This window comes from Gasterosteus aculeatus, chromosome 12, assembly GCF_964276395.1.
Source record: "Gasterosteus aculeatus chromosome 12, fGasAcu3.hap1.1, whole genome shotgun sequence".
In the NCBI taxonomy this organism is placed as follows: domain Eukaryota; kingdom Metazoa; phylum Chordata; class Actinopteri; order Perciformes; family Gasterosteidae; genus Gasterosteus; species Gasterosteus aculeatus.
The window spans coordinates 6,024,774-6,048,609 of record NC_135700.1 but is presented as its reverse complement, the minus strand read 5'-3'; the positions used below and the strand labels follow the sequence as shown (position 1 = coordinate 6,048,609).

The following is a 23,836-nucleotide window of genomic DNA, read 5'->3' as shown; positions in this document are numbered from 1 at the left end:
ATCAACATTTTGCATTTGATGTTCTGTAAAAAAAAACTAAAACAAGTCTCAGCAGCTTTTCTGTGCGGTTTACCAGGAGACGTTGCTGCTGCTGGACAATTTTAGATAATTAATGGGAATCTTATAAGTCTCGCGAGACCTGCACGTACCATATCAGGTCCACTTCACACGTGACAATAACTCCAGAGCGTTTAATGATCAAGCCACGCCCACATCCTCAGATTCACACTGCAGCTCAAGACCACCGGGTAGCAGGGAGGACGCAGGTACCACCATCACAGCGCTGCGTTGCGTTCAGGGACCCTACCTGCTCAATTGTAAAAGCCGCTGTGGAAATACTGCCCGCGAGTCATCCTCGGCTGCCTCACTTCATCATGAAAAGCGTTGGTAATGTTGCATGAGACTAGAAAGCTCGAGAGGTACGGAGCGGGCCGTCGTTTTCCGTCGCTGCAGGGGGGTGTTTTTGAAGAGCGACAATTACAGAGCGACTACTTAACTCTTAGGAACTATCTCACTGGGAACGACTGTGATAAGTGTGGAAGACCCGAGGTCTAATGGGGCCCAACTGCACGCCTGGTTCCACCCAACGGTCTGGGTGTAAATCACAGATAAGGTTGTCTGTGTGGTTAATGTGTGTGTGTGTGTGGGTGTGTGAGAGTCACTCTGGCGCACACACACACACACACACAGACACGATTTTCTGTGATTTGAAGACCAGCCCCTGCTCGGAAATTTCATCTCCACCAGTAGGCTTAGGGCAATGTCCAGTACCAGTCAAATGTTTGGACGCATTTTCTCATTCAATTCGATGGGAAAGTGTGTCCGTTGACTAGTACTGTAACTTTTTATCTATTTTTTTATTGCATATTGATGTCGTAGATTTCAGCAAACGCTGTGGGACATTTAAGCAGGGAAGATAAACTTAACAGAGGAAGAAAATCTTTGCCCTGCTGTTGCCCGGCTCACGGCTGTTTTTACATTTTAGAGAATGTAATTATTCATTTCACTCATTAATGATGCATTATTTCACACAGCCGCAACCTATTCGCCATTAATCAGGGGCTTCATTTTCCACGGCCCCCAACCCGCTCGACCTGTAGGTTCACCGCAGCACCCGAGGACGTGACTGAGATCAGTGGGTCTCCGATGCACAAGTTACTAATAATCATAAGAAAAATGACTGTTGCGCCCTTCATGTTGGAATGTCCTGCAAATGTAATGACGTTAGCACCAACAAGAGCGAAAATGTAATAAAAAACAAATAATGTCCTGCCTGGTGAAAACATTTTACCGACAATGTGATATTTTATAAATTATGTCATTATTTTTGATGAATAACATGACTAATGTGTTCTTTTATTTCTCTCTGAAGTTTGCAAGTACAATTTTTAAGCTATTATTTAGCCATTTGGAAACATTTGACAATGACTTTTAAAAACAAACGGCAAGTTGTTCGTTGTTCAGACAAAATCCTAATCAATGGGAATTGAGCTTATCAATACCCATTTCTATTACGTAGCCATTGGATCCTACGTGTATGTAGAAGAGCTTGACAGCCCCCCTCACAAGATGTCACGGGGGGTGATTAAATGAATCTGCATGCGAGCATCGCCTGGTGTGCAAACTCCACTGCTCCAAAGCTGCAGAAGGTGGCAGACACTGAACGTGATTGAATAGCCATTAAATGTCCTTTTCCATCCAGTGAAAAACGCAGGGATTCTTATTCAATTATTTGTATGATCTTATGGAATGTGAAAGAAAGGAGTTCCTAAGTTGGCAGTAAGCATTTACATAACAATTAACCTCATTCAACAAAAGCTTCAGCACCTGAGGAAGCACATTTTATGACATTATCAACTTATTACAATAACACTTTGGCTCACGTTAAGAGCAAATTTGATTGCATTTTTTAAGTTTTAATTGCCCGAGGCCTAGCTTTATTCCTGGAAGACCTGTTCTGTCCTCCTGAGCAGGAAATCAGGCATCTTGGGGCTTTATTTTAGTGGGCGGAGAGCAGAAAGCTGCACCGGGTGATAACCAGGAAGGGGAACCCTCCCCTGTAGTAACAAGGCCGCTGAGACAAGCTTGCATCCCACATGCAGGTATAAGTGCTCACAACATGGACGGACCGACACACGTAGATAGTAAACCAAAAACAACTTCTACATGACCGGATACTTCTTTGTCGGACACGCCATAGAACCTGGTCCCTCACAGAAGAAGCTTTTACACACACACACACACACACACACAAGCACTCATAAAGCAATCAAAAGGTCATGCATCCCCTTTGGTGCCCTGCTCTGTGCTGTAATTACCTGCTGACCCATTGATTTGGACAAATGGCACATGTTTGGTTAAACTAGGCCTCAATTTGTCCTTTTTAGAGTAATAATTGCAGAGGACCATTACCAATTCATAGATCAAAACTGTAAGAATCTCTGTTTAATCCAAGATTTGAGACGGCAAATAACGGCAATACAGTTCTTCTTTATTTTTAGGTTGGTAGGTAAGATGATCAGATGAATGGGTGCAGCAACACACTTATAGAACGAGAACCACCATACTGACAAAAAGTCAGTTTTCAGTTTCTTCCCAATATATTTTCTTGTTTTATTTTGTAATCTCTGTTCCCATTTCGTTTAACTGATAACATTTGAAAGACAATGACACATGACACTGTACAGGATAAAAAACTGTTAAGAAAGTTTGCCAATTATTAAAATATTAAACACCCAGTTGATATGCGCGCAGTCGGACATTGTGTTCTCGGTTAGCCGTGCACACGCACACACATACAATGACATTGTCATTCCAGCTAATTACACCTGTTCTAACACATCACTAATAAGGAAGAAACCAGACAGGTGCAACAAAGAAACTTTGAGGAAAACGCCTACAGGTAGAAACAGCTGTGTGGGTGGACCGACAAATTAAGGCCCGCCGGAGAAATAGCTTCTATGACACTTCAAGTTTAAATGCTTTCAAATAAGCCATGGGGTGAAACATTAAAACATTAAAGCAATTAGAACTGACCTATTGACTATTTAAAAAGCGAGTAATAACAGGGATCTCCTCCTTTGCACTGAAGCTAAACAGCTAACGGAGGTTCACCATGTAATCCTATAAAAGCTTCAAACATTTTGGTGGGATGGCAATATGCAATACAAGAGGGAATTGCACCATGTTAAACAACTAAAGTAAATGTCATATATTTATTCTTCTAAACTTTGGAATACAATTCATTTAATGCAACCATTGTAGATGAAAATAACATAACAGCAAAAAAGAAATCTGAAATTCGGTTAAAAGAAATAAAGAAAAGGTCCATCTGGAGGGATAGAAAATGCAATGGGTGCCTCTAATGAAGAGAGGTACTTACATAGAGTGGAGCTTGCTGTGGGTTGAGTTTCATGTCCCTGGACACTGCGAAGACAAGAAGACATCAGGAGGTTAGAACTTTGCTCCAAGTCAATATGCTGATGTGACATGTTGGGGTTCACCGATACAAAACCTAATAAAGCAGATGCACATCTCTTTTCCTCTTTTTTTTCTCGTTTCTATCTCTTTTTTTAGGGGGCGGGTGCTCCCCATCCTAAAAAGGACACACACTGGGAAAGGAAACACGCACACACACATCATCCAACCAAATCTGCCAAAGCTCCATTTGTGCTTGTTTATTCAGACAGGCTGCGGCAACAAGGACACACTGTTTGTGCGCTCTGCCGCTTGTGATCGTTCTTCAGCAGGTTTGAGGATGACACTTACACCGCTTTGCCTCGTCTACATGGGATCATTACAGAGGGACCAGCTAGCGGGATATCTGTTTTTGAGGCGCCAAAGGTCAAAGGCAATTACATCCCGAAACAAGCCACATATCACAGCTATTGACGAGAACAAAACGGTTGAGAAACCTTCTTCTTGTTCAGGCCCCGGTTTCTAGAAGAAAAATCGGGGCCTGCTCACATTCATCAACGGGTCGGGGGGGGGGGACCGGTCGGGGACAATTTGCGTTTGTCCACCGATCCCTGGCACTAAAACAAGTCCTCAGTGGTGAGCGGCAGTGCATTTATCACATGAACGGCGTGGGTGAGGGGTGGGGGGGGGGCTGACAAAAGGCCAGGACCTAATGAGTTCAGCAGAAAAAAGAAAACAGAGCGAGAGGAACTGCGCTGAGGCGAGGCCAGTCCACTCACTACTCCCCCCTCCCCCCCCGATCCAAATCGCTTTTCTTTCTTTGCTTTCTGCTAAATAAACAGGCTCGGGTTGGAATTAGGCGCATCAGGTAAGGGGATAATGAGCGGCTCTAATAATACTCTGGAGTCTAATCCTCTTGCCTTAAGTGCAATGGGCCAGGGACTAGCTTACTCACCACACGCATGACTTTGACCAATAAGACTCCACCATTGTGTCCCCATCCGGCTCACCGGCTCGCTCACATTTGCATATTTTCGGACACGTATCGGGGCTCGGTTTTTCCCCGGTCTTTACTCCTGGGCTTTAGTCAAAAAGGCGCTTTGAATCCTGACATTTTCATTTTACGTGACATCTTACTGACCGCCGGGTGGCCTAACCCCTTACTGCTCGAGAGGAACATATTCTCTAGTCAGTAGGTGTGCCGCTGAGGACAGGGATGATAGCTTCTATCGACCCCCCATCCCGTGACTGCGTTCAGCTCAGTCTGACACTTCTTTACAGCGGTCGTTTTGTTCATGTTTACATTTCAGCTTCCTCTATCACAGAATAAAACAAAACACAAAAACTACTTTCCAAGTTTCCTGCTACTGTTATTTTTGCTATATTTAGTTAACTTATTTAATATCTCCGCGTGTATTTTTTAGGTTTTTGGGCTTTTTGTGCGGCACAGCTAGCGATCGTCTGCACTTGATGTTTAACTGTCCACCAACTTTGACACAATAAATCAAAATCAGGCTACAAGCTTCTCTCCTACAACGGCGACCAATACTACTATCACTACTAATACTACTACTACTACTTCTGCTATCACTACTAATATTACTTCTACCACTGCCAGTACCACAATTACTTTTACAGTAGAATTGTTTTTCTTCCAGCTTATTCTGCTTTGTAATTCAGTTATCAAGTTTAGCTTCCAACTCAGTCACTTCTACGTTTCAACTAGGCAGGTTTTCAGTAGTGCCGTTTTAATGCTATTGGGTTTCAACATTTTTCATCTGGTTGTTTCCCATTTCCGTCTTTTCAGCATTTCAGTTTCATTTCAGCTTTTGGCATTCTAGTGCATTTTTTGCAGGAAATGCATTTTCTAGTTTCCTTCTGAAAGTGTCACTTTCAGTGATGAACAGAAGGAAACTCATCACACGATGAGGAGCCACTTGATACGCTGATGACATCAGGAATATCCCTCAGTGCAGGTTTGATATCAGTTCCCCCGGCTGCATGGAATCGGTTTCTGTCATTGCCTCCACTATGGTACAGTAAGGTGGGTGTAATCCAGCCAAACACTTCCTCTTTCACAGCCGCAGTCTTTAAGACAAAGACACACTGGGGGATTTCTAAATTAAAGGACATTTTGGACAGCAAATCCTGAAAAGTACAGAATCACAGATTTTTGTATCATTAAAAAGGTGCAGTATTTTCCCACAGGGACACGCGTTCCAGGCATGTACTGTAAGAAGGTGCTCAGGTGCTGCGTGTGGATAATACCTGGCCGAGGGGAAGTTAATGCAAGGTAGATTGGTAACTTTTCTACCCGTTTTTAAAAACAACAAAATCAAAGTTTAACTAAACTAAAACAGACGCTTTTATAATCCTCAGTCAATAATTTGGTCAAAGTCCGCTCAAAATCACAACACCAAAAATGTATCTTTCTTATCTGCAATCTTTACTGTTTAATGAAAAGGAAAAGCGTACACATAAACCTGCTTGATGGCCATGTAATTCAGCAAAAAGAACACGCAGAAACAAACAAACTGTTTTTTCTTCTCTGGTAACAGAAGAACCTTGAGAAATGACATCCCCCTAAACTCACCCTACAGCCACCCGACACCTGCTCATAGAGATTACACAACCCATTAACTCCACCTAAAACACCCCGGGGGCCGCCAGCTCTCAGCCCAGCTCCCTAACAGTCTCCATTATGGCCCAAATTGCCTTTGAACTGCTGTTAAAATCAAATTTCCTTCTTTTACGGAAGGAAGGCCACGAGACCGGCATCCGCGTTCGAGTGTGCGGGCGTCAGGAATGAACCGATACATTAAGAGACCAAACACCCCCCCGCCCCCCCCCCCATCGGGATGGGAGCGCCGACGCTCCGAGTTGGGCTTGAGAATGGCCCTCGTTATGGCTTCCACGGGTGGCCCGGTTATCAAAATAAGCCTTAATAGTCATGTGACTGCAGCGTGAATAAAGGGGGGGGGGATTACCTTGACAACTCATTAATCGGACTACGCCCTCCCCAATAAACAGCTGACAATCCCCAGAACCCCCGACACAATGCACGGGGCAGACCACCAAGGGCCGGACAGTCTGCACATGTGCTGCATGTCAGTGACAAGGAGGTCGCCCTCTCTCTGAGGAAGCCTGTTGAATAATCCTCCCTGGATGGAAGGTGCATCCGGTGTGGAAATCAAACTAAAGTTGGAAGGCTGAAAATCACTTGCTGTCCTTTATAAAAAAAGCAGATTAAAATTGTGTAGCTCAGACACAGCGTTGTTTGCATTCCTAACCTTGCAGTCATCCGCATTCCTGTGTTTGCTGGCAGATTGCTGCATATATTTGCTTCTTATTGCCAAATGTGGATCAGTGGGAAAATGTCAAACCATTGGTGGAAATATGTGTAGCATCAAAAGCAAAACAAACAGGGACCTACTCAAATATAAATGTCAAGACGATACGTCAATACCTCGCCAGCCTTTAGGATGGTGATTTTCCCCTTTGAAAATTGTAATTACATCAAAGTTTATAGTCCTCAAGTGAAATAAAGCATTAACACACACACACGCACACACTTGCTTGGAATCGAAAAAATTCCACCTTTTGGCAATGATCAGATCATGTGTGCTCCCAATCCCCTTCGTCATTGTCCTGCAAAGACATGTAATCTTCTTGTACTTTTTCTAAATCCTTCAGATCAAAGAGAATCTACAAGAGATGGGATGCCATTAAAACACGCCAGCGAGCACATTCATTGATGGTAAGAACGGTAAACAGTGGGGAGGTCAGAGGTGACCGGGGGCCCGTGACGCCATCAACATAATCTTTTTCTTGTCAGCGCGGCTCCCTCAGAGTCATAGCGCCTCTATGAGCCCCTTGTCCAAAAGGACACGTCTCTTTGATCCAGTAAAACAAACGCACGTGCTAAGTGCAGGTCAGGGTTCCTCCGTTGCCAGGAGACCACTTAGTGTTAGAAAACACATAATTCAAAAAGGTGCGAACTTTTTAACACCATCCACATGCCCATGTGCAGCGTAGCGTTGTCCTTTAAATCATTTGGGGATGATTATCACACCTGTGGCTTATGGAGGATAAATCTAATGAAGAAAATGGGAACGGAAGTTCAGGCCATGTTGAATGATGCATTTATTGTATTTGTTGCACTTGCTTGAAATGTAAATTCAGAGAAGAGACAAACTGGCATTGAGCCATGTCCATAAAGTGAATTTATAAAACACACTACTCAATTTAAATCTTGACATTTGGCAAAAAAAACAACAGAAAGACCAGGAAGTGGAAGCGAGTAGCTCATAATCCCGAGCAACTACTTGAAATAAAAACAGGTCACATTGATCAGTTTGAACTCATAACAAGGATGAATTTGCATCACTGTTTTACCGCCTCAGAGCGCCAACCTGTAGTCTTTTGGGTTTAAAAACCTCCCATTGGCCATAATTAACTTGGAGAATGCCAATGCAGATTAGGAATGCTAATGAATTCATTTTTCCTCTTTCTGACGGACAGCGGACCCTCATTAGCTGATCATTGACTGCTATCCGAGCCAGGTTCAGGGGTCCAAGGAGCCACTTGGGCAGCGTGCACTGAATGTAAGGTACAGTAAGCAGCTTTGGATAGAAAAGCCTCTGCTAAATGGCCGGGGTGAGCTTCCAAGCCGATTTAAGCCTGGGGAGAGTTCAGGGTTAACTCCTCTTAACTTCCCCTTATTCCCGTACTATCAACCTTTCAGTTGATCTGGTCTGGTCTCCTGTATTAGATCTGGAAGGGCTTGTGATGGATATCAAATCGAGTTCCAGAACTTTTTGTCTGCTGACAGACTGGCTTGTTTTCCCTCTGTCAGGATAAAAGCCTCATTGTAAACATAAGCCAGCGTCTGACTCACAGCACGAGACGCTTGACGACCAAACCACTGAAGTGACAAATTCCCGGTTACATTTTTGCCGATCGCTAGCAGTTTGGAATCAAATGTGGCACGCTGAGCGAGGAATAGCGCGCTCTCACCCGGGATCAATGTTTAACTCGGAAGTTTGTTTAACCTCTCGTGGTTTCTCCCCCCCAAGTTAACCACGAGGTGTTGGCTGATCACTGCAACACCGACTGCACGAAACACACAGGAGAGAGAGCAAAAGTGCGTCTGAACCCCTCGTTACCTTTCTCTTTTTAAAAAAAAGTATATTATCAGCCTCCTGCTCCTCTGGGGCCCGGCTATATTAGTCCAACTTACGTCACTCACCTCCACAACAAGCACGGCGCCAGGACGCACAATGTTGACTGCCGTTTAGATAGTAACGTCTGTTTGATTTAATCAAACCTCGCTACCTTCCCCGCGGATAGATATGAGGCATTTGTGGTGACGAGACCCCCCCGGCACACAAAAGCTACCTTTGTGCGTGGGACTGCACACAAATGCTAGCCGACAACACGAGGACGGGGGATGAAAGGTCTCCTTAGTGTTTGGTGACAGTTATTACCCTCTCCACTGAAACCAAATACCTGTGGGCCCCGATAGCATTATCTTATTGGGAGGCGCACCGGGGGCCGGCCTGTAATCAGGGCCCAGGCCTTGATCAGTGCTCCTTCCAAGGCTTGACACCCCCCCCTTCCCACCTCGGTTTCCATAGCTATCAAGAGCTCTGGAGAATTCTTTAAAAAGGTGTTGGACTAATACCTCTGCCACATCTGAATGGTAAGTATGATACAGCTACCTATAGATCCCCCAGCTCTGTTAATTAGTTAAGACTAAAAATGACAATCTATTGTTTCATGGGGGGGTTATTTGCCAAACGACTTCCTGGCCAGGACCAGTTGCTAAACAACCAGAACATCCAGGTTGTTTATCTGTTCTATTAACCCACTTACAACATGGAAACATTAACTTTGTGTGTTGTAAAGACATAAACAAACGAGCCAGAAAGCATTTGAGCGCTTTCCTACTACTAGTCTTTTTGCTAAGCTAGCTACCTGGCTAATATTTAGCATACGAACACATGCGTGGTATCAATCTTCATGTCAAATGAGCAAACGGATATTCTAAAAAAAGGCCCAACGTTTTCTTTAAGCGATGAAGAGGGCCACCAGGAGTGACAACCCATCTGGAAAGAACAAGCTCGGGCTAACGTTTATTGGAAGGTCTGAAGGCTGTTCTGACGAAATGTTTGTATTGGTAAATTCAATGAGGACCTGAAACCTGCGGATGGATAAATATGTTGTTCACCTTTTGCACGTTCGGTAAATGTTCAACACATTACCCAATCAACAGGGCAATTTCTGCTACTTGAACTCAGCTCCACTGCGATTGGCAATCCAATTTCTCACAGGAGCCTGACGGGCAATAGCCGGGTGAGCGATGTGGAGTTAAACGCATTTACAGGAGCAGACACGGGGGCAAAATCTCTCAAAATGATCAATATGACATTTCACCGGCAAATTCCGTGGCTTACTCATTTCAACCGCGGCGAGTGGAAAAAAAAACTTGCGCTAAAAAGAAGAGCAGACGGAGCGGGAAAGAAAACCCGCACAGAAAGACGGGCAGCGGGAGAGGAAAGGGGATGTAGGTCTCCTTTGAGAGGTAAGAGGTTTAGCCTGGAGAATCCGGAGCTATGCAAACCTTACAGTCTCACAGCAGGCCTGATCAGATTAACTTTACCCCCACTGCAGTAATAGTTAATGTATCGTTTCAATTAAACAACCGGCCAACGTGTGCTATTAAAGTATGCACGACCGCGGGCTTCGCCTCATGACGTCATTTCGTTTGTTGGTTCAATCTTCTCCCTGCCAGAGGTCCTGGGCTTGAATCTTAGCTCCAAGTTTGGTCAATCACAAACAGCAAATTGCTCACAAATATGTGTGAGAGGGTGCGTGGGTGAGTCCACATTTCTGGGGTCTTTCCAACATGTTACACTCCAAACAGATGACACATTTCTGTTCTTCTGATTTCCTCTTTCTTGAGAATCCGTTCATAAACAGCCAGATAAATGTGAAAGTGGACGGAACACTTTCGGAACCCCCTCTCGGTCACTGCAACAGGCGGCGTCCCAGTCCATATGAACGCCCGGTTTCTCAAACGGGAAACTAGTAAAAGGGATGGACTTGTAACTTTTCATTGGTAAAAGTAAATGATCCTGTATTATTAAATTATTATTAAAAGGTCAAGATTCTGGTTAATTGACTATACAGAAGTCAAACCTGCTGCATGCGACCAACCAGTCTTTAAATGCACCATGTGACGAGAAACTAAATTAGGATGTAGAAGCGAATTAAGGAAAAAGGCTTGATAGTTAAAAGATTTGGTGACAGGTCATCTTTTGTCTTAATCTGAATGGACTTATTTGCACCTCTTATGAATATACACGTAGCGATAAATTCTACGAGGAAACGTGTGCCCATAAATAAAACATGTAATTTCCCTTAAGCAGAGGCCCAATCTCGCATGTCCTTATCAGGAGCACCAAGCCATACCTCAGACGTTTCTAGGCCCTGCAGGTGAATCACAGTCAAACTTTGCCCTGCATGGGTATCATACCACTGATCAGCTGACCACTTACGGTATTACGATATTACTGCTGGACTTTCCACAATGACCTCAAACTGCAGAGCTGTTTAAATTCATATTTTTAGCGCCACACATAAGGCACTGAAGGAGGCCTTACCCTGGGTCCGCTTGGTGGATACGGCAGCGCGCTGACTCCTTCAGGTGCACATTAAAGTCGTTGGAAGTCCACCGGGAAGAGCAGGTGTGTTTACACTATACACAGGCATCGCTGAGCAGCGGACATGCAAGCTCTGGCTGCGCTGATTACACTGAGCTAAATATGGCTTTGTGCGAACACAGACAGCAGGCTGATCAAAGCGCTGATGTCAGAGCGGAGAGGCGGAGCCCGCAGGCTGCAGGTCAGGTGTCTGTGGCAACCTGGCGCTGAAGGGACTGCAGCCACCCCGCCCTCTGTGTTCCACACGTTAAAGTGTTGTTGTTGTTGTCGTTGTTATTCTCTCCCATCTCTTCAGACAGATGATGTCTTCAGATCAGCAATTCATTTACTCAAAAGAATGAGGTGTGATGAGAGCGAGGAGAACACACAGCCAGAAGGGGCTTTCCTGCATGACCACAATGGTTTTGTGTCGATGGAAAACTCATTTGATTATAGGGAAACTGAGATAGGTTACATTAGAAGTCCATCCCACTGTCCCATCGGATCATTTTCTATTAAAATTATTGACATTTTGAATGTACAATCTCAATCTACAATACAACAATAGGTGCCATGTATGATTCTGGCAGAGTCATTACACCTCAGAAAGCTAGCTGAATATTGAAATACATAGAAGGATCTTACAACAGTACTTAAGAAGAGTGTTAATTTCCCTAATTTCCCTAATTTTACCTAATTTCCCTGTTTTCACACCACTACAACTGACTTATTTTCTATTTGGTTGTACTTCTGTCCTCTCCTCACTGATCACTATCAATAAAGGCATTATATGCACTAAGAAAGTGATTTTTAAGATTTGCTGCAGAATGTGTGCTGTTAGTCCAATAGATCAAACCTCATCCACCGGCAAGAAGCATCTCCTGTACATAAGGAAATCTGACTACAGTGTGTGCACAGGACAATTCCAGAAACAATAAATACACCAGCTGGTTTAGACTCCATCCATTCTAAATATTCTAAGTATCTACTGGCAAAGTCTTCTGTTTGTTTTGGGTTTGCTTGTTTGTTTTCTGTCCACATGGAGACTTCTAGCATTCCTACACTGTCATCAATGGAAGTCTTTTTATTCCCACTATCAGACTCAGAAGTGAGAATGCTCTGTGCATTTCTACAAGATCCAATCTGATGAACCGGAATGCAGATGTGAATGCCTGTCATACACACGTACTGTATTTATGCACTTTTTTTTTAAATGCAGCCCTACTTTTATTTGGTTAATTGAGAGAACACAATTTACGTGACAAGGCATATTGTCACGTAAATTGTGTAAATTGAGTTTTTGAATCGTACTGAATTCATTTGATTTGTTGTTGTGTATTCATTAAATGCAAATGTTGATACAACTCTATTTAATCACACTAAGTAGTCACATTATGATCTTCCAGACCTTTGGGTCTAGAAAATGTCTCTAACTGAACCTCTTTGCATTTTAGTCGAATACCCCTGTGTTATAGCATACTTTTTATTATTTGATATATAGATATTATATTATGCCAAATTGTCTGAGAGGTTTGTTGCATTTGTGCAGACTGCAAAGCCTTCTGAGGCAAATTTGTAATTTGCAAATTTGGGCTATACAAAATAAAATAAAAGGAATTGAATTGTTATTGACTGTTTTTCATGTTGGAATAAAAATATTTAACAGCAAAGTAGAAATGTTTTTTTTTGTTTTTTTATATATATATATATATATATATATATATATATATATATATATATATATATATATATATATAGCTTAATTGATTTGCAGTGGATCAACCTGGGATGTTTGCTGAAATTGATTTGATTGCCCTAACTAGAACATTTTCCACTTGCCGCCTGCGTTAACAATTAACAACAACGTCTTCCGGGGACCAATAAGTCCCAGAAAGGGGGAGTTAGACTGCAGAGGAGGCTGCTGTTTGGGAACAGAGAGTGCGCCTGCTGATCGGCGTGCTGAGAGGATTCCAGCGATCTCGGCCATGACAAAACAAAAAGTAAGTAAAAGACAGTCAAGGCCTCACTGTGGATATTTCTCCCAGCCATACACAAACCCATCCCGTGTGGCCAACTGGTACCTGTAAGAGTTTCATGCTTTAGTAAATATGGTGTAATTACAGGGCTGACACCGTGCGGATCCTCCGTCATCATTAAATTAGGGGGTTTGTGGGGACAAGAAATTTGGCCCGGTTCAGCTTGGAGCCGGCACAAACCTCCTGGTAATTTACGGTGCTCTGGATGGGAAGGCCGACTCCTCGTTCGTGTGTCTACTGTGCTGGAGCTGAATACTGGGAACAGCCTCAAAACTGAGCCCAAAGTTCGTGGTGATCGAGGATACACTCATTTGTGTTGTTGTTCGGTGAAACCTTTTGTGTAGTCTTTTGCCGATGCTCATTGAACTGTAGCCTCGTCTCCTGCTGCTACATTGTGAGTTTTTTTATCAGTAGATTGTGTTGAAATCTAAAGAAAAGTTGACATTCTTTCATTTGGATACCAGGATTGTCATTACTGTTTTACATCTCCACTGATTACATACAAGACAACATGGTGGCTCTGTTATTCAAGACATTTCAGACTGTTAGCTTTAAAAAAAAAAAAGACCTATCCAAACTTCATATTTGGCATTTCAAAATAAAAAACCTTACACATATTAAACTGAAAAGCTGAGAAACCTGCACGTTGAAAAGGATAAACGCCGTAACGCACGCCCAGATTACAGGCGTAAACATTTGCTGTAGTCAAAAGTGTCACAAGGAAGGTTTATACGGGTAGCTTGGGTTCAATTCCAAGCACTCACTGGACCATCTTCCCTCTACAATGTGCTACTGAGCAAGGCACAAAAAAAAGCAAACAATCTCCCCAGTGGAGCCACCTGTGGGACACCGCACTAATGCCCAACGTTACCCAAAAGCTTCACCTTATTCCCCTGAAACAGGTGGAAAAAATAAAATAAAGTATCACAAGTGATGCTGTAAGTTGGACACAACTTCTGGGAAGTCTTCCCTTACACGCGACGACGGTGGTGAACTTCAAAAAAGAAAGACGCTCAGATTCGCGGGTCAGTCCCGAAATAAAAGCCTCCACATGGAGACACAAGAAGGGCAGATGACTACGGCCGCCTGACTCCAGGGAGCGAGGAAACGCATCGACACCCAGCGAACAGAACACATGCTCAAAACATTTGAGGGGTCTAAACGCGCGACGACGAGCGCCACATTAGGAGGAGGGACCAACGACCGCGTCCGGTCATCGTAGTTCATCCTCTCGGGGCAGAGAGTGAGGAAGTTTCAGTGAGGTAATAAAACCGGTTTTAAATGAAATCCTTTCAGCTGCTCCTCTCCGTTCTGCTAGTCCTCCTCAGGATACAGAAATGAGGACAATTTAAGACAAGAGCGTAAGTTCAGTATCGCTGGCTGTTAAAGACAGCGGAAAGGAGAGTATTCACTTGAGACAGCCGTTTTAAATGTTAAGCTATCTTTGAAGAACTTTGTTTTGGACTTTCACAGTGACAACTTGTTACTGTTTCCCCTGACTATCTTCACTGGAGCGATTCAGATGCTGGAGAGGGATCAGAAGGCCCGAGCGCATCCAGGAGGTGTAGAAGATGCGTGTGACCCCGCGTGTGCGCCCGCTGCAACATGGCAGGCCAGAGGGCGGCCATGTTTGAGCGCCCGCTCCTTTTGAGCGCCTGAGGTCGAGTAGGTGAGGTCAAGCGAGTGTAAATGAATTAGTAGGCTACTTTTTTGTTTTTGTTTACGTGTGTGCAGTCCTTCCCAATAGCTTTAGAACACAGGGCTTGTGCTACTGAACTTCCTTGAGGGGTAAAACAGTCCCAGATGAGGCGAGTCTGTGCTGCCTGTCACACAGACACTTTATGATGGTTTTATTGTGCTTGGTGGAATGTTTATTGCAGGTGTGACCGTTACAATGTGGACAGATAAAGCTGGGATTTAATCAGCATATATCGTTTATCCAATCATATAATAGGGGTTTGGATGCCATTCAGGGGTTGTGGGTTTTTAAATGAAGCGATTAATTGAGTCTAATTTCTCCCTGTCCCCCGTTACTTGTGTACTGTAAAGAAATATCAAGTCTTTCTTAACTACTCCTTAATGGCCGGCAGTCGTTGGTGCTGACGGGGGGTCTAACTGAACGTCAGCAATACGAGTTCCGTCCTAACGGCAGCAGTTTGAAACTTTCCGTCTTCTACTTCGCTCTGTGGCCGTTTTAGCGTGCTGTCGTGGGGCGCTTCAACGGGACAGCCGGGGTATCGTCCTCGCGGGAGCGCGAGAGGTTCCCACGTCGAGGTCCCGCGGGGGCTCCGCGCGAGGATGTCGCGGCTGCCAGGCAACAAGTCAAAGAGCCCGGCAGCCATTGAACTAACGTTAGTTGAGCCAAAGGGAGCGACGGGGCGACGCCGGAGTCCATTCGTGTCAGTCAAACAGTTACCGGCGGGCTCCTTTGTGAACGAGCCTTCTTACCTGGAGCAGATGAGGCTCAGCGTGAAGGAGGAGGAGGAGAAGAAGAAGAAGCGGCGACTTTCGGACGCATAATACTCCTCCGGGAGGAGCTGGGCCCAGGGTATCCTTTCAAAAAAGTGTCCACTGTGAGTTGGAATGGCAGCAGAGCGTCCTCGTACAGACAGCAGGAGGCTCGAGTGCACTTTCTTCCAGTTGTTAGCGTTTCCCAGGACAACTCGGTGGGAGGAGTCAGCGCGCGGACTGTCGCGAGCCCCGCGCTCAGTCTGCAGGGGGCACGTGTTCAGTCGCGAGGAAAGCCCAGCGGTCTGAAGCGATTCAAGAGCAAATGGACAGACAACTTGCGCTATGGTGTCATTGGCGTGACAGTTCTACATAAGTCTCGTGGTTGACCTTCTTGGGGAGGGTGAAGCTAGCAAAGTTGTGTTGTCGCCATCGTCTGTAGGTTTTTCACAATAAAATAGATGTTTTTACATTGCTTTAAGAAATAATCATTTGCTCTGACTTGTGGACTTTTTCCCTGCGTGTGTGTGAGGGAGTATGCTGAAAGCATAAGCAGGTCCAGAGCGGCCTAGCTAGCGAACTATCACTCCCACCACCTGTAGCTAAATATCGTCATTAAAACGTTTCTTTTATTTTGAAGGGAAGCCTACAAGCCCAAAGTAATCGAGCCACCAACTACCGAAGTATTGACTGAGACCAATGTTTCCAGTGATGAATAAATAACAACTACAGCACCATGACTACACTGTTTTTCCTCAATATATTCACTTTTAATTGTAGTTTTATTGAACAATGATCATATTTCCATACCGTCTCTTGTGTCACTATGATGACTTAATAAAACAGTTTCCGTCAGCTCTATGGTTTCTCAACCGAGCAACTGTACAACACATTCTGTAGATAATACAGTAATAAAATACAAAGATTAAAATGCATTCACTTGCAAGGTCTAATTTAGCTAACTAAACACAGATACTGTGTCTGACGATAGACATGAAATGCCTTGAAGATAAGGTCACGGACTTTCTTGCTTCCTTTCTTAATTTCTCTTTCTTTCTTGCTAGTGGTGAAACTGTAACCAACTGTCATTAAAGTGTGAATCACACATACTTGGATGTCCTATGGTGCAAACATTAGGTGTTTACATGGAGGTTTCATTGCTGTCTCAAGGTGAGTGCGTAACCTTTGGGGCAGACCTCTTGTGGTTAGAGCTGCCCTCTGCTGGCTCAGAAGGCCTTCTGCAATGATCTCAGGGACACATAGCGTGCTGATTCGGGGATGTGGTTTGCGGTAAAGACAAGCACGCTCCACTGGATGTTTGCCTTTTTAGGAAAACTATTGTGTGCACGTTTATGGTTTCCTTACATTCAGAACGGATTTTCCGCCTAAGATGTGCTAAGTTAAGCATTCAAATTCATCACCAGACAAAGTGTGCATGTTGTTCACAAACTTGTTTGAAATAATCTTTACTTTACATCAGGATCCGGGGCATAACTCGATACAAAGAACCTCACAAAATCACTAAGAATTCATTATTCAGATCCTTCCTTTCCAGGAGGCAGACTCATCTGACTGCCATCTTTTTGAGTGACATGAATTGAACAGAGGTTGTATTGTTTTTCGTGGGAAAAAAAACCATTACGTGGTCTTCAGCTGAGCTTGTATCTGGCCATGTGAGTTTACACTTTTGGATGAAATCCCTGTTTGTGATGTCAGAATGGCCCCTGAAGCAGAGGGAGTCCTGATAACTGCACTTCCCCGAACGGCTATCACAGTAAAATCGCCAGTGTTAATACAACACTTAAAGAGTCAATTTTAACACTACCTCAGTGAACATATGGTCCCTACCTACAGAGTGTTAAATGTACACTGAACACAGAGTTAAATTTCCAGAGTCAATTTTACTCTGGTAAGAGTTAAAATTTTACACTAGGTGCAGTGTAGTGTAATAATATTAACTCTAAGAAGTGTCAATCAAGTTTTACACTATGTAAGAAGTAACACCCATAGTGTTATTCACATGTAACACTAAAGAGTTATAAAAGAAATAACCTTTCCAGTGTTAAACCTACTTTACACTATGTTGATTATGAAATCACTCCAAAGAGTGTTGATTTTTAACCAACTCCTACCAGTGTTGCATATCTATGCAGGGGGAAAAACACACAGACAATTGTATCCATACTGTAATACATATTTATTCCAAGTAAACATGAAATATTGGCATCAAAAGTAAACCTAAAACATGTAAAGCTCACATCTTATCACAGTGGCAAAGATCTTGGTTGGTGCTGGATGACAGGAATGTTTTGATCAACATGATGGTATCTGCAATGACAGCAAACTGAAATCAACATTATGATCTACAACCCCATACAAGCTAACAACCTGAAAATACCCTATTTCAGCTTTAAAAATCACAAACACAACTACATTTTCGGTCAAGTACATCAACGTATTACTTACCACCAGAGCACCACAGTACATTAAAGAACAATCTGAAAGAAAAAAGGAAAATATACATATTAAGTAACTACGTAACTACGTAGACCCCTCCGCCGTAGCCTGACGTGCACCTCCGAAAAAATCTAACTGCGAGTCGAGTTGACGTGGATCGCAAGTGCTGTGATTGGTCCGCTCAGAACGTAATTTGCGGCAGTTGCTGACATTTGAAAGTATCGAAAGTGCACTTGCTCGTCCAGGTCCCTCAGTGGGTGAACCAGTGTTGTAAATTCACGTCTTCTCCGTAGCCTGCGCTTCAATATGAGCTTCGGCTCACCAAGGATTCGGCACCCGCAGAAACACACAGCCACACCCGCCGCCGCCGTAACGTGGAAGCATAAATTAAGCAGCAGCTACAGCCATAGACATAAAGAATAGACATCGACCGCTGCTGCCTAGTGGTGCTGACGAGCCGCGGGGCCGCCAGCTTGGACCGGTCACCCGCTCCACTCAGTGCCAGCTGGCGCAACGAAGTGTCAGCGCGTCACTCGCTGAATACAAAAGCGGATGTTCACGGCATTTTGTAGGCATGACACCGAAAACATGATTCGGCGTATTTTAATATTCATAGTAGGCATAACAGTAATAATATTCTGGTATATAATATAATAAAAAATATTTGTTTGCGCCTCAGCAGCCAATGCAGCGTCTACTATTTATATATCTATGGCTACAGCAGCAGCTAACGTGAACCGAGCCTCTCGGAGCCGCGGCACGTCCGCATGTCCGCGACATGTCCCGCTATGCTCGACCAAATTGTGACGCTAAAGCGATTTGCTCCGGCTCAAATAGAAATAATAAATATGACTGCTTCAACGATTTTTTTTCTTCATTTTACTGAAATAAATGTGCAAGCATGACACATAACACACCAGGACAGCTCGTCCTCGCTGACATTAACGTTACCTCGTGTCGTTTTTGTTCAGTTTGGTGTTGCGTGGTCAGACATTTGGCTGCTACATTTAAGCTAACCGCCGACCCGATATCACGTTAGCCATTTGAAATTCGGTATTTGAAGACACGTACCCAACATTGACTAGTGTGGTGAATGAATACGTCCCTTTATTCTTATACAGATTCTACTGGAATGAAAAAAAGAACGGGAATAGTTTATAGTAGAAAGACTTACCACAGTATTTCGATGCGAGGAAGATGGCGATGCCAGAATCCACATTCTCAGTTTGACCGGGAAAGTTGGTGGGCGGGGCTCTCCAGAGTATTTTTTGTGATACTCTGGAAGGTATCTTGCTCTAATCAGTGTTGAATCAGGGCCTGAGAGAGTCAATAACACTGACAGGGTAAAACCTCTGTTAACTCTGATTATTTTCACCAACACTGGAAGTTTTCTGGTTCAATTTTACTCTGTCCATTGTTGGAAGAACTCCGGAAGAATTAAAATAGTTTGACACTGCCTTTTTGACACTGGCAAATTGTTTGCCATATTTCGATATTTGTGTGAGTCGACGTTGAAGGCTGCGAGGGAGCGGTCTCGACCCACCGATGTCAAAGACGTCTTTTCTGTGTTTCTGCGCTCGCCTTCAGGATCCAGAGATGAGTCCGTCTCACTCTGCTCTCAGCGTTGCTTATCTGCTGTCATGGGTCGTTGTCAGAAAAGAATAAAGGAAACAAACACACAAGAGATTGTTACATCACTTGAAACTTGCAATCCCATGCTGTGCCCGCTCGAGCTACAAAGACAGCCGAACTGCATTTCTTTCTGAACCTCATCTTTTCTGCCTTCTCTGTTTCTAGCACCTCATCAAAAACGTGCCAGCGGTGTGAGAAAACACGGCAGGCACGCGGTTTCCATCACGCCATGTGAAATCCAACCTCAGGCAGGTGGTTTTCGGAGGCACCCGAGGCCTTCTGCCCGTCACAAGCGTGTCCGAGCTCATAGCTCCGGGCCTTCTCCTCCACCTGCAGCCTGCCGAGGGTTAGATAAATGGCTGGTGGTATTGAAAATGGTCCCCATTCACCACCGTGCTGAGCTGCACTTGGACACATTATTGCGGGGATGGGAGGAGGAGCGCGGGGACGTGGGGGGAATGTGGAAGCAGGGAGGTCCGCAAGACTGCCAGAACACGAGCGAGACGGGCAAAACAAGCGCGACACAAAGAAGTACATAGCTGCCTTTGTGAGCCGGTAAAAAGGAGTTTTTTGTAAGTTGGAGGACTCGGATGAAAGAGATAGCGCTGAAAAAGAAGAAATACCCCGGCCAGAGTAAACACTTGGAAGGAGAGACAAAAAAAACCTCTAGTTGCAAGAGGAAGGGAGGAGGGAGAAGCATATCGTTTGGCTGAAGTGCCTGCAGAGTGCTGCGCACACTGTCTCATTGTTCAGTGGGAAGCTTCTTACACTCGGCAGCACTGTCCACATTTCCTCTGCGGGCCTTGAGGATTTTGTTGTTATTCTCAAGCTTAAGTGAATTGGCAGCGAGCGAACCGCTTGAACTTCAATCAAGTGTCACGTTTGTATCCAGATTGCAGGCTTAGTATGCAACAGGTTTCACACTGTAGTTCAATGTCAGTTCAGAAGTCTTCCAAACCACTGCTAATAATAATAATAATAATAATAATAATAGTGTCCAAAATCATTATGCATTTGGTGGCTGTTTCATCTTCTCAAACATGCTGGCTTTAAAGTAGCGATTCATTGTGTTGTTTTTTAACCTTCGTTGAGTGAAATCACTCATCGCATGGGCTTCATCAGATCTCTTAAGGGGCCCAGAATTGTCTTTGAGAGTGAAAAACCGGAGCGGTAAACAGAAACAAGCGCCATCGACAATCAGTGATGATGAGATTCTCTCGACTGCATGTTGAATCTCACTGAGCGTTAGTTTTGTACAAGAATGAAGTCATCGTCAAACAGCAGCAGGTGTCCGTTTCTCTTCAATTCATTGTGACACGGAGAAAATAATCGTAATATAATATTATATTTCTACTACTAATTATCTTTAGTATTATTATCATCTTGGGCGACCTATTTTGGAGGCTAACCAGAATGTATACAGGTTATTTTCCGCAGCTCCCTTAACCTCATACAGTATAACTGTTTGGATGGAGAGAGAAGTGTTATTTTACCCGTAGCAGCTTGTTTTTGGAAGAACTCTCTTTTGAGCTGAAGGAAATTGAAAAGTTGGGGGATATTTAAGGCCATTGATCCACTGTATACATAAAAATGGCATTTAGCTTTAAGACAAACCGTCTATATGAGAAATGTATGCGTGTAAATATTTGAGTTGTATCTAAAAAAATAAGTAACAGATCACGGCACAAGATGCCCTCACTGTATCGCTTTCAAAGTCTCTCATCTTTATCATTTTGGCGAAGTTCACACAGTATAAAAAGTTCTGACAGCACAAAAACCAAACAGATGTGTGAGAGGCTTCCTCTGGGTTAAAGCAGCTTGTTGTCACGGCAACGCGGTTCACTCAACTGACACCCGGCGTTTGTTCCAGCGGGCCTTTCTACATGCTCGCCCGAGACGAGAAAACAATTCTCAGGGCGTTTGACACGATTCCTCTCTAACTGTCACATTTAAATCGACTCTGGATGTGTGATTTTCCAGAAGCTCCTCACTTTATTTTTCTCTCCATCTCAGCTTGTGAGAACAGACCGTCAAAACCCACCTCAGAGTGATATTGATAGTGTGCGGTGTAATTGCACAGATAACAGTGTACCAGTCATGCTGCTGTCAGTCCGCCGGCTGCATCGAGTCATTTCCAACATTGTCATCCCACAGCCAGCGCGTGTTCTGCTGTAGGAGGGTATCTATGCCTCATTTTCCAGATTGTTATCAAATCCAATGAAACCACCAAAGCCACGATCCTACTCACCTACTCCTATTCCTCTCTGCCATTGTACTAAAAAAAAGACAATTAAACACATGAAATGTAATCGTGAAGTTGATTGCGCTTGTTGCAGCAATTGAGAGTTTACGGTTTGAAAATAACAATATTGAATATATTGAATGTGGTTTATCAAATTTACATTTAATTCATTCTTTTAGGAATTATACATGAACATTTTTTTAAAGTGGGAGGGCTGGGCAATATAACACAAAATCCTCTGTCCCAACTGATCATTCCATATCCCGTTGATGATACGTATTCTAACGTCTCCAATTGAAAATTCATAATGTTATTATTCTACTGGAAAGCAAATTCTCATCTTAAATGATCTCCCAGCCTCACTCCGAAGATAACCCTGCGATCGAAACACGGTTGTTGGCGCTAATGTACGTATGAAGGTCAGGTACGGTCAGGCTTTAAGCTTTTATCATCTAGTCCACAAGATGTCAGTGTCTTTGGTGCTGCTGGTCAGTAAATCCAACTGATCCCATCAGCTGGGATTTAGTGCTGTTGTGGAGTCCAAACACCCCACACTAAAAATCACTGTGTGTGTGTGTGTGTGTGTGTGTGTGTGTGTGTGTGTGAGTGAGAGTGAGTGCCACCAATCACCCCAGATGAAAACATTCCCCAGGCCCATGGAGTACTCGAAGGATTTCTATTCTAGTAAAAGTGTGATTGAAAGAGGTTTGTTGGTTTCCTTCATAAGGCACAAAAGCACCTGCAGCATGGTCCCAGGACCGGCTCAGACCCCGAGGTCCATCAACAGTTTTTATGTTTTGTCTTTTTAACAAAACTATGTCGCAGTAATTGCAGCAGCAGGGTTTTCGTTTTCTATGTCTCTCCTCTGCCTTGTTATCTTAAATTTATTGGGCGCCCCCGCACAGAGGATGAGGCACTTAAAAACAGAGCTGAAGCATAAGTAGGTGGCACAGAAGCCCTCAGGGGCTTTGAAACAATATATTTGAGATGTCTGACAGAAAAGAACCAACATTTGAGTTCCAGTGATCATTTTAGAAGAAACTAAATCATTTCCCAAGTCAGTCCAACACGTACTGCATTTAAAATACAGCCGTGTAGAATCCAGTTGGAGCAACACAATAAAGCAGCACATAAAGGTGACACAGTGATTGGGTCTTATCACCCCTCCCCAGAATCTTCCCCCTTTGGAAGCAATTCATTTCCCGAATGTTTGCACGAGACGCCTCTACAATCTTGCTCGCTCGCCACCGCAGGGACTGTGTGGGCGAGGCCCCTCCTCTCGAGGCCACCGTCGGCCATAATCCCCACGCGTCCCACAGAGGGCGAAGCTCTGCAGATGAATGGCACCAGGCATGGCGGGCGGGGGGGGGGCATTGGCGTGCCACTGGCTCCTTCACCTGTCACGGTGACTGTGTGTGGTTGGCCGGTTTGCGGGCTTCCCTCTTTAGCAGGAAGACAAACGTGATTCAGGGCCCGGGTGATGGGCCTGTAGATGCCGGATTATTCAGATAGTGAAATGGTGTTACTCTGATCGGCGGCGTGGGATTGGTGGACGGGGCGTCTGGGCGGCTTGTGGGAGTGGAGTAGAGGGCGCGGCTTGGAGGAGGGGTTTAAATAGAGACCAAGAGTATGGGGGCTAAATTTAGCCAATGGCTCCGCTGGGGTGGAGCTAATCCTCTTTGCACCCGAATTATCTGTCCTTGGGATTAGAGGGCTTTGCCTCTATGCAAGGCATCTACTCTCTATAATGATGTCCTACAGCGGGACGTACCATCTACACTGTTGGGGCAGTGCTGCAATATACAAATGTTGTAATACTAATTGTACTAATACTAATACGACCGAAGGTATCAACTTCAAGTTTATGTAAATTCAATGGTTGACGCTTTAAATAGAAAAAG

General features: G+C 44.2%; 1 protein-coding gene and 1 long non-coding RNA gene across 12 annotated transcripts in view; both read right to left on the bottom strand.

Moving 5' to 3' along the window:
• akap13a (A-kinase anchoring protein 13a) overlaps nucleotides 1-16,009 on the bottom strand; it is a 77,348-nt gene extending 61,339 nt beyond the window's left edge. For 10 of the 11 annotated variants that reach the window (XM_078085211.1, XM_078085214.1, XM_078085215.1 and 7 more), the window contains exons 1-2: nucleotides 15,605-16,009; nucleotides 3,383-3,426 (exon numbers count right to left, since the gene is read on the bottom strand). In XM_078085211.1, coding sequence (XP_077941337.1) covers nucleotides 3,383-3,415 — 33 coding nt within the window. In that variant the 5' untranslated portion in view covers nucleotides 3,416-3,426; nucleotides 15,605-16,009. Of the gene's footprint in view, nucleotides 1-3,382; nucleotides 3,427-11,081; nucleotides 11,240-15,604 lie in introns of those variants that run through there. The other variant, XM_078085212.1, reaches the window with a different exon arrangement.
• A 1,775-nt stretch (nucleotides 16,010-17,784) lies between these two features.
• LOC144385322 (uncharacterized) lies at nucleotides 17,785-19,438 on the bottom strand. The gene is made up of 3 exons (XR_013451552.1): nucleotides 19,236-19,438; nucleotides 18,071-18,102; nucleotides 17,785-17,932 (listed from the first exon to the last, which is right to left on the bottom strand). It is a non-coding gene; the product is annotated as an uncharacterized LOC144385322 (long non-coding RNA).
• Nucleotides 19,439-23,836: the final 4,398 nt, after the last annotated feature.